General features: G+C 39.0%; 1 protein-coding gene across 1 annotated transcript in view; it reads left to right on the top strand.

Annotated features, from left to right (window-relative positions):
- The window catches only part of CACHD1 (cache domain containing 1), a 205320-nt gene that overhangs the window by 105129 nt on the left and 84223 nt on the right, over window positions 1–15968 (top strand). Inside the window, exon 3 of the mRNA XM_037500618.2 lies at window positions 4107–4255. Within this exon, the coding sequence (XP_037356515.2) occupies window positions 4107–4255 (149 nt within the window). The remainder of the gene's footprint in view (window positions 1–4106; window positions 4256–15968) is intronic.

Below are 15968 nucleotides of genomic sequence, written 5' to 3'. Positions count from 1 at the left end.
TTGGGAAATGAATGTGTGTGCCCTCTCATGGATTGAAGGGTTGAATTGATATATGCTTTTTTAATTGATAGATGCTTGTGAGGCGCTCAAAATAGTGGCCCACACATAGTTTGCGCTTAACAAATGTCAGCAATTTTTTTCCCTAACAAGGCAAGGTAAGATATCACAGCATGAAAGATTGTGGTGTTTCTGACAGAGTTTCTGATTAAGAGCTGTGACTCTACATAGAAGGAACTTGCATTTGAGCCCCTTTGTCAATTGTCGTGTGTGTCTGGGCTTTGCATACAAGTTACCGCCTCCACAGATGAAGAGGCCCTTTGAGGCCCACCCTACCCTACCCAGGAGACTAAAGGTAGATATCGCCCCTCCCCCCATCAAAATCAGTCACCCCAGCCAAGTTATACTTAATTCTAAGACTAGCGCAGTGCCAAGGGGCTCTTTGTGTCTTGGTCAATGATGTTACCAGGAGTTCCACTATTCAACCTGTGTGAGAGGTCGTGTCTGTTGCTTCATGCCACCACTGCAGCTTCTTTAAGATTTGGTTTGTCTGAAGCACCCTAGCTTAGAGCAGGTGAATATGCAGGCTATAAACAAAACTGCCCTGGATATGAATAAGTGAGTGGTTCTCACTTATTTTGTGGATTGTGGCTAATCACTTAACCTCATTGATATAAAATGACAGCATCTAGACTGTAGGGTCTTTGTGCCTAATATAATGGTAAGAACTACTGCACAGTAGCTATTAAATTTTCTGAAGAACACTAAAATCTCTTGGCAGCAGGTTTTTCACCCACAGGCTATAATCGTGAGAGTTTGGTGATTTAGATGCAGTATCTGGACCTGGACTTGAGAGGCTTTGTTAAGCCTCGATATGTTTATTTTAGGATGGGATCCTACCCTGGGTGTTCTAGTTACTAGTTGCTGCATAACAAACCACCCCAAACTGAGTGGCATAAACAACTATTTCTTTATCCTGATAGATGTTGTGAGTCAGGAATTCACTCCAGGCACAGCAAGAAGAGCTTATCTCTGCTCCACTATGCCTGGGGCTATATGGTTGGGGTGGGGGGTGGGGGAGAACTAGGGCCTGGAATTAACTAGAGGCTTCTTAACTCATATCTGGAGCCTGTGCTGGGATAACTTGAAGACTTGCTCAGCTGGAGCTGCCAACCAAGCACTTAACTATAGCCACTTCCTGTGTCTTGGGCTTCTTACAGCATGATGGCTGAGAGCATTCCAAGAGAGACAAGCAAAATCTAGAAACTGCACAGCCTTGGGAGTTGAGTTACCTTTCCTATTCTCTGTTGGTAGAGACCATTGTAAGCCCAGCTATGCAAGCAGGAACATGGACCCCATCTCAAAATAAGGAGTGTAAAAGAATTCAGCATAGTTTTTATAAAACTGCTAGGATTATGGCTCTGTCTTGAGACATATTAGGAACTTGAATTCTAATACAGCAAAGCAGCCAATACAGTCTCTATTACCATTTAATTTTGCCATCATATAATGAAAGAAACCACAGGAAACAACATACAAGCAAATAACTGCATTTCAATAAAACTGTAGGACTTACAATGTTGTACATTGTATACTTGTGCATTTTTACACATGTGAAAGGCAGAAATGATTGCAAATTTCATCTCATTTTTAGAAGTGGATTTGTGAATACTATTTGGAAATTCAATCCCTTGTCCTATACTTTATCTTCATCCTGTTGGAGAACATTTGTTCCCAAGGGCAGTGAAGGACTAACTCTTGATACTTGTTTGTGGAAAATTAGTGATACTTATCTTATCTTAGACCCTAGGAAGGCAGAACTTGTTTGATAGTTTCCAGAAAAATATTGTATATTTTAGAAAGTATTCCATGATTTTAAAGAAATTGTTGATCCTTAGACCAAAAGATAAGATTAATGAGTTTCAGAATGAATTTATCTTTACTTTTACTTTACTTTTATACTTTCAAATATTATTTAAATTTTTTTGGTCTGCGTACAATGCTAGGCAGTGTTCTAGGTGCTGAAGATACAGAGATGAACAGAAACAGACATAGCAGCTGGTCTTACAGAGCATATGGTCTAGCAAAATTACCAGATATTAAATAGTAAAATTAAAATGTAATATGTGTATTACGGGGTGGGGACGGGGGGGGGGGGACCTGCAAGGCAAGCAGGCCATCAGGAAAACAAAACATTAGTTTTTTTAAGGGTACCTGTTTGTCTCTCATCTTCAACCACTCATCAAATTTAGGAGACTAAGGGGACAAGCATTGGTCTATTTAGCGCAAAATGCTGTTTAAAAATTATAGATCATCTACTGATGATGAGTGAATAGTCCTATATTGAAGCTACATTTAAAAAACATAATCAGGGGCTTCCCCTGGTGGTGCAGCAGTTGAGCGCTGGGCTGTGAAGCTGCCCGCAGCCTCTGCAGTGCCTGTTCGATCCCCGGCCACCGTCGAGACCCCGGCCACATGGCACCCAGACCTCTCCTGCTGCCCGCTGCTCCCCTCAGAAGTGTATTTCATCAGTCTGCCTGTTCTGTTCCCCGCTCTGGCTCTGGTGAATCCTCTCACCCTCCTGCGCTTCTTCTGACTGTACCCAGTGCTTGTATAAATAAATAAATAAATCTTAAAAAAATAAAATGTAACTTAAAAAAAATAAAAAACAATCAGCATATATGATGACATCTTTCACACAAAAAACAAAAGAGAAATTTATAAATAATGAAGTTTGTTGGATTTTTTTTCCCACTCCCTTAAGGTGTTCAACAGCATGATGGTCTCCATCTGCTAGATGTCAGTAGTACTCTGTACCAAGTTGTGCCAAAATGGTTTCCAAACTTTGTCCAATGTGCCCTGGAGTGCAAAGTCACCCATGGTAGAAATTGAAATGGGGAATTAAGCTTTTTACATTTTATTGCAGTGACCTCAATGAGAAAAACCTGGTTTTTATTATTAATTGCAGGTGGACTTGTTAATTTTTTAAATTAACAGGAATGCTAAAATGAATTTAGATAAGCCATTATCATTAAATGAAACATTACATTCATGCTCTTGTTATGTCCAGAAATTGCTCTAAAGTTTATAGTTTGTGAAATATTTAGCTGAGAATCTGAGTTATTAAATTCAAGCTCTGATGTTTCTGAATATCACTGGAACAAAATCAAATTTTAAAATTGTCTTGAAAATAACAAATGAAGACATTCTGTTTTGGCTTCATGTTCTCAGCCTGTAAGCTATTGGATTGTATGAGATGCATAACCCAAAGGAGATGATTAGTTCTCCTCCAGTGTGCTAGTAATGAATAGTTCTACAAAACCAATTAGCTATAATTCTATCAGTCATTTCATTTGGGTAACATTTTGTTTAAGGGGAAGAAAAACAGCACTGTTTTCCTTGGAGATCTGTAATTAAGCGGTGATATTTGATGGGAACAATGGAGGAAAAAGCAGTATGCTTATCAATTTGCTCTTGTTATTCCCACATGAAAGTAAATTATGATGAAGTGTTCTGCTCACAGCAGTTAAGAGAGACATTTATTCATCTGAAACATGTAACAGACCCAAACATGAGTATATTTCTAACTATGTATTTTGTTTTATATAGCTATAGTTCCAGGGAATTGCCATTCATATGGAAAATGGAATGGTGCCCCCTGGAGTTGTGCAGCAGGAGATACTGAATGTCATTTCCCCTCCTGAATTTCCCCCTGAAAATCCAGAACCTTGGGTTGGTGGGGTTTTTTTTCTTCCTATCACAGCTATTGCTTTGTGACAACAAATGCCGATGGTCTTGCTGACAATAATATCAATATGCTTTTCTCCTTTCTCCAGTGAGGTATTTTACGGATCAATATTGTTCCATTTGAACGTGTAATGCATTGTTATCTTATAAGACAGAAGATTAATTTAGTGTTTGAGTATCCTTTCACAACATCTAGGCATTCTGTAATTTTTACTTCAAATCTTATAGTGGAGTAAGACTTGATGTGTGTTGTTTGTTTTACCTGAAGTTCAATGTGCCACAAATTAATTAACTTACTGAAAAATATAGTGTGGGTTATTGTCTTGAGCTTTTGATTTATTTTGTGCACTGCTGTCCTACAGCTAGCCAAAAAAATCCGAGAGAAGTTCAACCGTTACTTGGATGTGGTCAACCGGAACAAGCAAGTGGTAGAAGCTTCCTACACGGCCCACTTGACCTCTCCCCTAACTGCAATACAAGACTGCTGCACAATCCCACCTTCTATGATGGAGTAAGTCTTAACATTTTTTTGTTATTGTTTAAACCAGGAATTGAAATTCTTTCCATTGGTAATCAGTGTATCTCTTTGTTTATTATAAAGTATATTATTTCTTTTTTAAATGAGCCCTTTACCTTCACAGATATAAGTGGTATTTCTTTTTTTCACTACCACCATCCACATATAGTCTCTTGTCCTTTTCTCTCTCCCCTCCTCCTTAACCTCAGACTCCTTGTGGTGTATATTGATGTCCACTGTTTTGTTTTGTTTGTTTTTTACATTTATTTTATTTATTTATGCATACAAGAACTGGGGTGTTGGCTAGAGGTGCGGGGAGGGCTGGTGAGAGGATTCACCAGAGACAAAGTGGGGAGCAAAACAGGCAGATTGACTGAAATGCACTGCTGAGAGGAGCAGTGGGCAAGACAGGAGAGGTCTGCTGTGCCTTGTGTGTTAGCTCACTGGCCAGTGGGAGATCGAACTCATGCAGCAGTGGCTGCCTATAGCTTCATTGTACTGAGACTTAAACCCTTGCACCACCAGGGAGACCCCCCCTTTTTAAAAAAGTGTTTTGCATTATCTAATTGTCTGCTGTGTAAACAGCCAGTATTCTTTTTTAATCATTCTGAATCGCTTTAATAAAATATAGTTCTCTTTTCAAACTTTCTCATTTTGTTGAAAATGGTTGCATTTCATTCTTTCTTATGACTGTGTAGTGCTCCATATTGTGAATATATCACATCTTCTTGACTAGTCAGTCACCTGTCACTGGACACTTAGGCTGCTTCCATGTCCTAACTGTTGTCAGTAATGCTGCTATGAACATGGTGGATATATGGGTTTTTGTGCTGATGATTTAATTTTCTTTGGATATATACCCGAGAGTGGGCTTGCTGGATCATATGATATGTCCATTTGTAGTTTCTTTAAGGTAAATCCAAATTGCTTTCCATAATGGTTGCACCAGTTTAGACAACCATCAATAATGTAATAGGTTCCTTTTTCTCTGCACCCTCTCTAATACTTGTTGGCAGTCTTTTTTAACATGTGATATTTAAAGATGCATGATCATATTATTCTATATGTAAGAAATTCCTGGACCATCCCTGCTCACTTTTTTGTCATACCAGGGTTCAGATTCAGAAGTACCAAATGTTTGAATACAGAGTTGACTAAGTCTAGAAAATTGACTTTTGTCATGTGCAACCAATAAGGTATGAATACCATAAGTCTCACTGATTCTGGTAATTTACTTAATTTAAGGGAATTTTTTATCTTTTATAAAATTAGCAAAACTCTCCACTTCTTTAGTGTAGTTACTGCCTTTGAAACTATTTAGGAAAATACCATTTCAGATACTATTGAAGCAGAATTAGTAGCTGTATGGTCAAGGATTTTTAATTTATTGGCTAGTGATACAGAGCCATGTGATGCTGGAAATTGTAGGAGAAAAATACCTGGGCATACAGAGAACTTCACTTTTTTAATGTATTTTGTTTAATTATTTCTGATTTTCATACATCATTGCTCATTTTTGTACAACATTTGATTTCTCCCTTCAGGTGTAATCCCCATAAATCTCCCATCATGACCTCACCATTGAACAATCACCATAGTCCCTTGTGCTCTTCCCTCCTCTGTCTTGACCGCACCCCCCCATCCCACACCCTCCCCCACAGAGAACTTCAAACTCCCTGACCTTATCAAGTTACTTAATGTCTGTTTTTATGTGCACTTTTCTCTCAGTGAATAATCTTTATTATACCAATTTTCTAGGATTATTTAGAATAAGTAAAATGTGTTAACATACTTTAAAAATTATGGGTGTAAAAGTTACCACAAATAGTATGCTTTACTCCTTCTTATGTACAGTAAATACTCCTGAGATTATGCAAGGAGATAGAGGCAGCATAGTTTTATTTTGTTTTGTTTTTGGTGGTTAAATGCTGTTTTGCTTCCACAAGCAATTTTTACTTCTTATCATTTCATGGTGGGCTGCATAGGTAGCATGGCAGCCTCAAGTCTTTTTACTTCTCAGTCTGTGACATTAAAGTGAGCCTTTCTCTCTCACTTACCCTGCCCATGGCCAAAAGAAGCCCATCCTATTTCTTGACTAAATTTCATCTAAAGTGTACAAAGGACATTTGGAAATGTTTGGAAATATTTTGGGTTTTCACAATCAGAAGGTAAGGACAGTTGCTAAAGACATATAATGAGTAGAGACATGGTTGTTACTCCACATTTTGTAATACATGGAATAGCGCCTCAAAACAAAGAATTGTCTTGTTCAAAATATCAGTAGTGCATCAATACTACTCTGGATAAATGCAAAACCTTGGATGACTGGTGATTACTGATCAATCTACCCTAATGTTTGTCCTATTACATGCCTACCTGATAAATTTCTAATAATGCTTCAAGAAGACACTCAGCAATTTACCTCTCTCCATAGCTTCCTGTTACTTCTTATTTTTCTCTCCTTATTTCCCTATCCCCTAGAAGAATTCATTGTTCCATTGTATTTGCTCCCATAATACTTTTCACATGCCTCTATTACAATGTAGAACTCAATATATCTCTTGGTGTTGGTGGTGAGTCTACTTCCCCTGCTGTTCTGGGCAGGTAATACACCCCATCCATTTTTACCCTAGCATCTAGCCCTTCTGTTTATCACTATTGTTGGAAACTGAATTGATTTGAATATGGGAGTGAGTAAATGGATGTCTGTTTTCAAGTAGCTTTAAGGATGGAAGTCAATACTGAACTTAATTAATATGGCAAACTGTGACAACAGCAGAGAGGTGCTGAGGTTCCTCCAAGAACAGAAATATACCCTATGGTTGGCATCACAAAAAGATTGTATAAATTATGTCTCTTACTCCATCTGGTCATTTGGAGAAATATCACAAGAAAATAACAGGAAAGTCATTGTTGTACCATTTAGAATAGAGACGTTTAAATACCCTAAATCTCTAACAATAGGGGATTAGTGCAGGAAATTGTATCATATCCACAGAAGTAAGATAAGATGCAGTGGTGCTGATTAGAGTATTTGCTGATTGTGAAAACACCATCCACATTTGCACACAGGCACACAGTTAGGTTTGGAAGAACTAAAATGAAAATGTTTGGGCTTAAGACAGTAATTTCCATTTTAATTCTGCTGAGATAAGGGTTGAGCTCTGAGATTCAGGCTATTCCCATACTTGGCAAAACCAAGAGGCCTATGTTTTGGTGACTACCATAAAACGTAAGGTATACATTCTGCCCTTCAAGAATTCCTCATTTAGTTTGGTTTAACATTCAGGAGATCTTAATGGTGCTACTAGATGGATACATGCTGGTAAGCAAATGAGTATGAGAGGCTGTTCCTTCTTCAGAGCTTGGACTAGACATTGAATGTTGAATGGAGACTCTGTGGAGTTGGCATGCAATCTTCTCTCCTCACTAGGAATAATTGACAGTGCTGAGAACTATCATTTGGGGTGAATCTTGTAAAACCCGGGCAGTTCAGACTATAAAGCTGAGTAATGAGAGATGTAAAGATGAGCAAAAAACAGGTTCTTTCTTGTGGCATATTACACAATTACCCAACTGCACCTGTTTGCAGCAGGAAGTAGTAAGTGACAGCTACCTTACTCTTTATATATATTTTTTTACATCATTTTTCATTTTTGTATAATGTATGTGTTTTCATCTTGGTTATAGTCCCCGTAAAATTCCCACCACCCTCGTTTTGATCCTGCTCCCTCCTCTCCCTCCTGTGGTATGTCTCTGGTTTATAGTTGCTTACTGGTTTTGATTTTTACTTTATTATAATTAGTCTTTTTTTCCTGGTCCCTTATTTAGGTTTTCTAAATTCCTGCTGTGAGTGAGACCATCTGGTATATTTTTCTTTCTGGCTTATTTCGCTGAGCATAATCCCTTCTAGCTCCATCCATGTTGCTGCAAATGGCATGAGTCTATCTTTTTTGATTGCTGAGTAATATTCCATTGTGTATATGTACCATATCTTCTTTTTTTTTTTTTAAGAGGCATTTATTTTTATTTATTTATTTGCTTGTTTGTTTGTTTATTTATACATGCACTGGGTACAGTCAGAAGCGCGGGAGGGTGAGAGAATTCACCAGAGCCAGAGCGGGGAGCAGAGCAGGCAGAAGGACCGAAGTACACTGCTGAGGGGAGCAGCGGGCGGCAGGAGAGGTCTGCGCGCCATGTGGGACCCTCCGCCAGTGGCCGGGGAGCAGCAGGGGATTGAACCGGCGCGGCGAAGGTGGTGGGCAGCTTCGCAACCCAGCGCTCAACCGCTGCACCACCTGGGAGGACCGAGTACCATATCTTCTTGATCCAGTCATCTGTTTTTGGGCATTTGGGTTGTTTCCATAGCTTAGCTATTGTAAATAGTGCTGCAATAAACATAGGGGTGCAGGTGTCCTTTTGAATTAATGTTTTTGTATCCTTTGGGTAAATACCTAGAGTGGAATCACTGGATTATATGGAAGCTCCATTTTTAGCACATTGAGGAACCTCCACACAGCTCTCCATAGTGATTGGACCAGTTTGCACTCCTACCAGCAGTGCAGGAGAGTTCCTTTTTCTCCACATCCTCTCCAACATTTGTTGTTGCTAGTTTCTTTAATATGTGCCATTCTCACTGGTGTAAGATGGTATCTCATTGTAGTTTTGATTTGCATTTCCCTGATTACAAGTGATGCTGAACTTTTTTTCATATGCCTGTTGGCCATTTGCATTTCCTCTTTGGAGAAGTTTCTTTTTAGCTCTACTGCCCTTTTTTTTTTTTTTTTTTTTTTTTTTTAAGATTTATTTATTCAGGCACTTGGGTACAGTCAGAAGCACGGGAGGGTGAGAGAATTCACCAGAGACAGAGCAGGGACCAGATCAGGCAGACTGACGAAATACACTGCTGAGGGGAGCAGCAGGCATGGCAGGAGAGGTATCATGCCATGTGGGACCCTCGCTGGTGGCTGGGGTTGGAACCGGTGCTGCAGAGGCTGCGGGCAGCTTCGCAGCCCAGCGCTCAACCACTGCGCCACCAGTGGAGGCCATCTTCTGCCCATTTTTGACTGGGTTATTTACCTTGTTTTTGTTGAGTCTCATCAGCTCTTTGTAGATTTTTGTGATCAGTTCCTTTTCATTAGTGTTGTGTGCAAAAATTTTCTCCCAGTCAGTGGGGTGTCTCTTTGTTTGGTTACTGTCTCTTTTGCTGTATAGAAGCTCTTTAATTTTAATGTAGTCCCAGCTGTTTATCTTTTCCTTCACTATCACTGTTTTGGGTGATGTGTCTTTAAAGATTTCGCTGAGGTGTATGTCATGTAGTGTTTCGCCTGTATTTCCTTCTATATATTTTATGGTTTCAGGTCTTATGTCTAGTTCTTTAATCCATTTTGAGTTGGTTTTTGTGCGTGGTGTGAGGTGACAACTACCTTACTCTTTGACTAGTCTTCTCAGCTTTGAATTCAACTCACTTTTTATTTTAATACAAGAACCGGGGTACAGGCCAGATGCACGGGAGGGTGAAAGGATTCACCAGAGACAGTGCAGGGACAAGAATGGGCAGACTGAAGAAATACATTGCTGAGGGGAGCAACAGGCAAGACAGGAGAGGTCTGCTTTGCTGTCTGGGATTCTCGCCTGCCGGCCAGGCACACTGCAAAAACTGCAGACAGCTTCACAGTGTGGTGCTCAACTGCCTGCGCCACCAGAAGACCCTGTATTGAACTCACTTTTCAAGGAAATGTATGTAGGAATTTTTGGTGTGAAGTCTGAGATGATACTTTTCTAGCCACTGGCTAAACAAGAACACTTTCTAAGACTATAAGACACTCACCTTTTAAAAGAATATTTTAAAATAGAGTTAAGAATAATTTATTAGGGTAAAGCAGGTTAAAAATCCTTAGCTGCTTTTGTTCCAGTCCATTATTATCCATAGATATAATGTGTATCCAATATTATTCTCTACATTAAAAGATACTGTGAGTTTTTTTCTGTTATGGTAATAACAAGGTTTCTTATTAAAATAAATATACCTAAATCTAAAAGTGAGTTAGCTTAAATGAAATGTCTTGGGCCTCCCCAGTGGCACAGCGGTTGAGCGCTGGGTTCCAAAGCTGCCCGCAGCCTACGCAGTGCCGGTTTGATCCCCGGCTGCTCCCCGGCCACTGGAGGAGGGTCCCACATGGCGCGCAGACCTCTCCTGCCGCCCGCTGCTCCCCTCAGCAGTGTACTTCGGTCCTTCTGCCTGCTCTGCTCCCCGCTCTGGCTCTGGTGAATTCTCTCACCCTCCTGCGCTTCTGACTGTACCTTGTTTGTATGAATGAATAAATAAATAAATAAATAAATAAATAAATAAATCTTTAAAAAAAAAAAGAAAATGTCTTGAATGTGGCCAAAATTTTGAAGGTTATAGATACGGTAATTACTCAAGTTTTTGAAAGATAGATTCAAGATTGTTGTTAAAGACCTCCCAAACTATAAGATCATGGTCCTGTAAAGCAAACTCTTTATATCTATGCTTTATATCTGGCCACGTGCATATGTATTATAGGGATCTCATCCATTCTTAAATATCTTGGTCCTGTAAACATTCTTGAAAATTCAGCACTGGCCCTATGGTTCTCTAGCTCTTTTTCACTAATATGTTAAGTGTATGTGGTCTGTTGACCTTGCTTCTTTTCCAGATGGACTAAAGATGAGGTAATACAAGGACAATATTTTTATAAGTAATTTTAGCCAGTGACTAATTCTCACCTTTGTCTTTAGGCATAGAATATAATTTTTATACTGTTTAATGCATATTTGATTTTCCTCACTTAAGACTTCATAATGCATATCTTAAAAACATTAAATGCCCAGTTTTGAAGAGAGAGGCGCTTTAAGAGTATTCTGCAGAAGTTTAAACCCTGAGGGTTATATGATGACAACAGAATCTGAAAAACAGCCGAAAATTAAGTTTTTACGCGAATTTGATACCTCCCCTCTCAGATAGGTCAATTCTTTTAAAATTCTTATTCAGGAACTCTGGAAGTTCATTTTTTATACAGGGCTCTGCATGGTGATTAGGTAATCCATCAATGTTTGTTGAAGGTATGATAGGTTCTTAAATTTTTAACTTTTTAAATCTGTTGCCAACATCTAAACTTTAGGAGATTATACTTTTTAAAAATACAAATTTCTGTCTTTTAAAACTAGAGGATCTGCCCAATTGGCAACAGTTTTTGTGAAGAGCAGCTCTCCTTGGAAGAAGGGCCATACAGTCTCCTGGTCACCATAGGGCCCACCAGTGCTATTCTACCCAACCCAGTGCCCTGACTTTCATCACCTTGTTGGCCCACATAAGCATGTGAATTTGCAACTCTTGATCTAAAAAGACCATAGAATGTTAATAAATTTGACTTAAGAAGATGCTTTATCAATAGACATTCCCTGTGATGCCATCTTTAAAACATGCATTCTCATTCTGTCAAGTTTAAAGATTATAGCTCCTTTATGCACAACACTGACAATACCCATCCCTGAACCTGGCTTGCTACAGAGATGGGGTTGTACTGTGCGTATCTGAAAGCTATTGTTTCATCAGCAGGCCCTGTTAACCCTTGGCTTTTACATAAACCAGTCAATAATTTTATCTTCCACATCTCTTAATTCATTTCTCTCCTCCTTTCCCCAATTTCTTCTGTAGAAATTCCTGCCTGATGTCTTTTTTTTTTTTTTTTTTTTTTTTAATGTCTCTGTTTAAGAAGAAGGAAACATTGCGGAGGGTAAACTCAGAAAGAAATCCTGGGAAATGGGCTTGACTTTTTATTTGTTTTTGTGTCCATCCAAGTGGGGTTCAGTGTTATCATTTTTGTTAATTGGCTATCACTGTGGAAACTGGCATGAAGATGTCCAGGCGAGGTCTGAGGTGAGTGAGTGATTCTGATGGCACTGGAGTAAGTAAGCAACCTGTTTCCAAGCTCTCTGAAGCCAGCCACCTGGAGTTGGGAGACTTCAGCTCTGTAGCTAATTCTCTTATACCCATCAGGGGAGACTTTAAAAGCTTTAGCAATTTCAACAAATGAAGAAACTCCTGAAACTGATGTCAAAGTGGATCCCTGCTATTTTACAAGGCACTCTTTAAGTTGGGGCATCCATTGAGATGGATGTAGTCACTGGGGAAGGCAGATAGGACTCCTCTCATTTCCTGAGAACCCAAATTTAATGCCTCCCCTGCTGGCATCCACTAGAAGGATATGATTTCAGAAGTCAGATCTTGTATCACTCAGCCTCTTCAGGGTATTGTGTTACAGACAAAGCAACTAGCATGGGTCCTGATGCAAGAACACAGACTGCTGATTACAGTTCTCATGAACAACCGCTGTTATAACCCTTTGCATTAGTCAGGACTATCCAGAGAAACAGAACCAATGGGAAATGTGGAAGAGAGAGAGTGATTTATTTTAAGGAACTGGCTCACATGATTGTGGAGATGCAAGTCCAAAGTCCACAGGGTAGCCCAGCAAGCTGGAATCCCAGGGAAGAATTGTAGTTCCAATCTGCCTGCACAGTTCCTTCTTGCTGGGAAAGGTCGATCTTTTATTGGGGCTTTCAGCTCATTAAGTGAGGCCCAACCCACCAGCCCACTGATTTAAATGTTGATTTCATCTCAAAAATTCCTTCACAGAAACACCCAGAATAGTTGATCAAATTTCTCAGAATCATGGCTCAGACACATAACATTGATGTCATACTTTTTAAAAGAAAGCATAGAAAATTGGACTGCAAAACCAAACACTGAAGTTAAATTTTTATTAATACTTATATTTAGACTGGAGGATGCCAGATCATGCCACAAACTTTGTACTATGTTCTGCCTCACTGCTTTTCTTTAAAAAGTTAGTGCTCATGTTAATAAGCTACCTGGAAAGGAGTGTAGGCATTTGACTTTTTGCCATGCAAATTTGTTGTTTATTTTATGGTGTGATTTAGATGTTTTGCAGACTTCTGTATTCACATTTCAAGTCCTTTAAGCATATGAACTTGGAAGATTAACCTGCTGACTCATAATGTTCAGCTTCCTGTACTAGGCTCTTCAGGATTTTTTAGGGATTTATTAGCTTTTTTTAAAAATTTTTAATTGAATTAATTAAACTCAAACATGAGCTTTCTTTCATTTTTAAGAGAAGACAAGCATCAAAAAAATTGTTAATTTTATTTTTAAAATCACTTCACACTCTACCATTGTCGGAAAGAAATGTCTTACATGGTTAAGACGGGCGCCCTTTTCATTTAAGTCAGTTGTGATGCAGATTATATCATAGTCATAGATTTCTCAGGCTGGATGGGCTCTGCTCTGACACTTTACTCTGTGAAATTAGAAAGTGTACTTAACTTTAGTCTTCAATTTCCTCAACTATAAAATAAGCAGTTTAAACGCTGTATTACAGATTAAACAATATTCTTTCAAGGTTCTCTAATTTCAACCTTTTTAGGTGTTTTGTTTTTTTAACTGGAGGCATTCACCATTATAAGCAACTTTTCTACTCAAACTTGTAAATTTTAAACTGAGAAATTCATTTTCATCTTTTTGAAGCTTATGGGGGTGGGGGGGAGGAGATGATCTTTTGCAGCAGGGGCAACAGAGGTTAAATCATTTATTCATGCATTCCTATTAAAAAAAAGTGTGTGAAATGGTTTACAAAAGAAGCACTTCAGCTGGTACTGAAGTAGAAAGGGGGTTTTAACGTGGGGAAGTGAAGGCAGAAAGAAAAATGAATGTGAAGATAACTCCATGGCTAGAAATGGTTAGGAACACTAAAGAGTACATTGGGAATTTGAAGCTATTGAGGGAAGAGGCAGCTGAGAAGTTGGACAAGTGTCAGATCATAGAGAACCTCAAATCCTAGACTGAAGAATTGGGATTTTATTGAGGAGACTTATGCTTCTTACTTCTCTGTCTTCATTATCTGACACATTGTAGACAGTAAAGATTGGTTGCATGAATGAAAGAATTTAAAGATTTTAAGAAAAGGGATGGAATGATAAAACATCAGATAAGGACATTTTCCCATCAACTTGTAACCACTAGAACACCAACTCTGATTTCATTTATGTAGACAAGGACAAGACCTCCATGAACTTGGCCGTTGGCACTCACTGTCTTGGGTGTTAGAATGGGGAGGAATCAGTGGCTGAGGTTGAACCTTGGTCACTCTTGAGTGGTTCACACCAGCTTCTAAGGCATGTTTGCACTCTGTGTGCCCTCTCATCTTTCTCCTTAGTTACACTGGAGTTCAGAGACCCTGACAGATTCAGCTTTGTGTTCTACACATTGCTTGAATAGGTCCTTAGTAAATATTTGTCAAAGGAGTTAGTTTGTGGTTGCAAACCTGATTTTGTCTTTAGTTTTGAAGTACTGGTGGTGAAGATGTGAGACTTACTGATCTGCTTTCCCTTTAAGCAGAAATTTGAATACTTTCACACTCACTCCTAACAGTAGTTTTCATCTGAGCATTATTCCATCAGTATAAGCTGACAGGAAACATGAGTTAATGTTCTCTTAGTTATCTCAGTTGCCCATTAGACTTAATCAGTAATAATAGTGGGCATGAATACTTATAAGAGTAATGGTTGATTGTATAGTATATGAACTTAAAAGCATGACATTTCCAAATACCTATGGCAGACTATGTCCTGTGTTGTAAAAGAAATGCAAATATTCTTTTTGAGGAGATCAGTTGCAACAGAGACCTCTGAGCACTGGGGCTTGATGAAATAGTAGTTGGTGCCCTGAAGAGTAGAATTTCTGCAGACAGATCTGGAAAGGATGTGTCAGACCAGAAAGCAGAAGCGTCCATAAAGCATGGAGTAGAGTGAGGTGAAAGGCACAGCTGGGACGGCAAATGAGAGGTGCACTATGGCTGACTGAGAGGCCTCTGTCTGCTTGACCAGTTTCCCTCTAGAAACTGTTAAGTTTTACAGGCAGGAAAGGCTGTGGTAAGGTTTGTAACTTGAACAAATTAATTAGTTGGCAAATGAAGGATAAATTGTAGTGAAGAGGCCAGTTGCATGCCAAGCTGGGCCATCCTAATAATTCAGGAAAAAAGGAGTGATGTGTCAGGAAAGGATTACAGGAAAGCAGAAGACATCCAAGGTGGTGGCAGCTCATACAAAATGTAAGCCATAGGCAGTGGTAGAAAGGATGGAATCTGCCACCTAGATTTTTTTTGAGATTTAAGTGGGGAGGAAGATTTTTAAAATGGCTCTAAATTTTACATTGAGCATCTTGGAGGATAGGAATCTACTAACTAAAAGACACAGATAAGAGCAAAAGAAGATCCTAAAGGTGATGAATTCAGTATGAACATGGTGATTTTAATTTGGGATTGTACATAGATCATTCTTGGGAGGTGTTTGCCAAGTAATTGAGATTACACTATAGCATCGTTTCTTTATCTCACAATAAATTTCACTCCTAGGGCTATGTTATATGCACAGCAGTTCAGGAGAAAGGGCAGCATTGAAATGTATAGTTTTAATATGCACATCTGAGTTTTGTACAAAATGAAGTTTCCACATATAACAGCTAGCCCACATGGACAACTCCTGGTTTCCTCCCAGCCCTGTGGTAAAGTAGTACACATGAAAAAAAGGATGTAAACTGTTTAACTCTATATACATTGTACAATTATATCTGTTCTGGTGAAAAATAAAACAGTGCCTCTTAGCC

The sequence above is a fragment of the Talpa occidentalis genome, unplaced genomic scaffold, assembly GCF_014898055.3.
Source record: "Talpa occidentalis isolate TD23 unplaced genomic scaffold, MPIMG_talOcc4v2.1 talOcc4.9, whole genome shotgun sequence".
Taxonomy (NCBI): Eukaryota; Metazoa; Chordata; class Mammalia; order Eulipotyphla; family Talpidae; genus Talpa; species Talpa occidentalis.
This window is presented reverse-complemented; position numbering and strand designations above follow the sequence as displayed.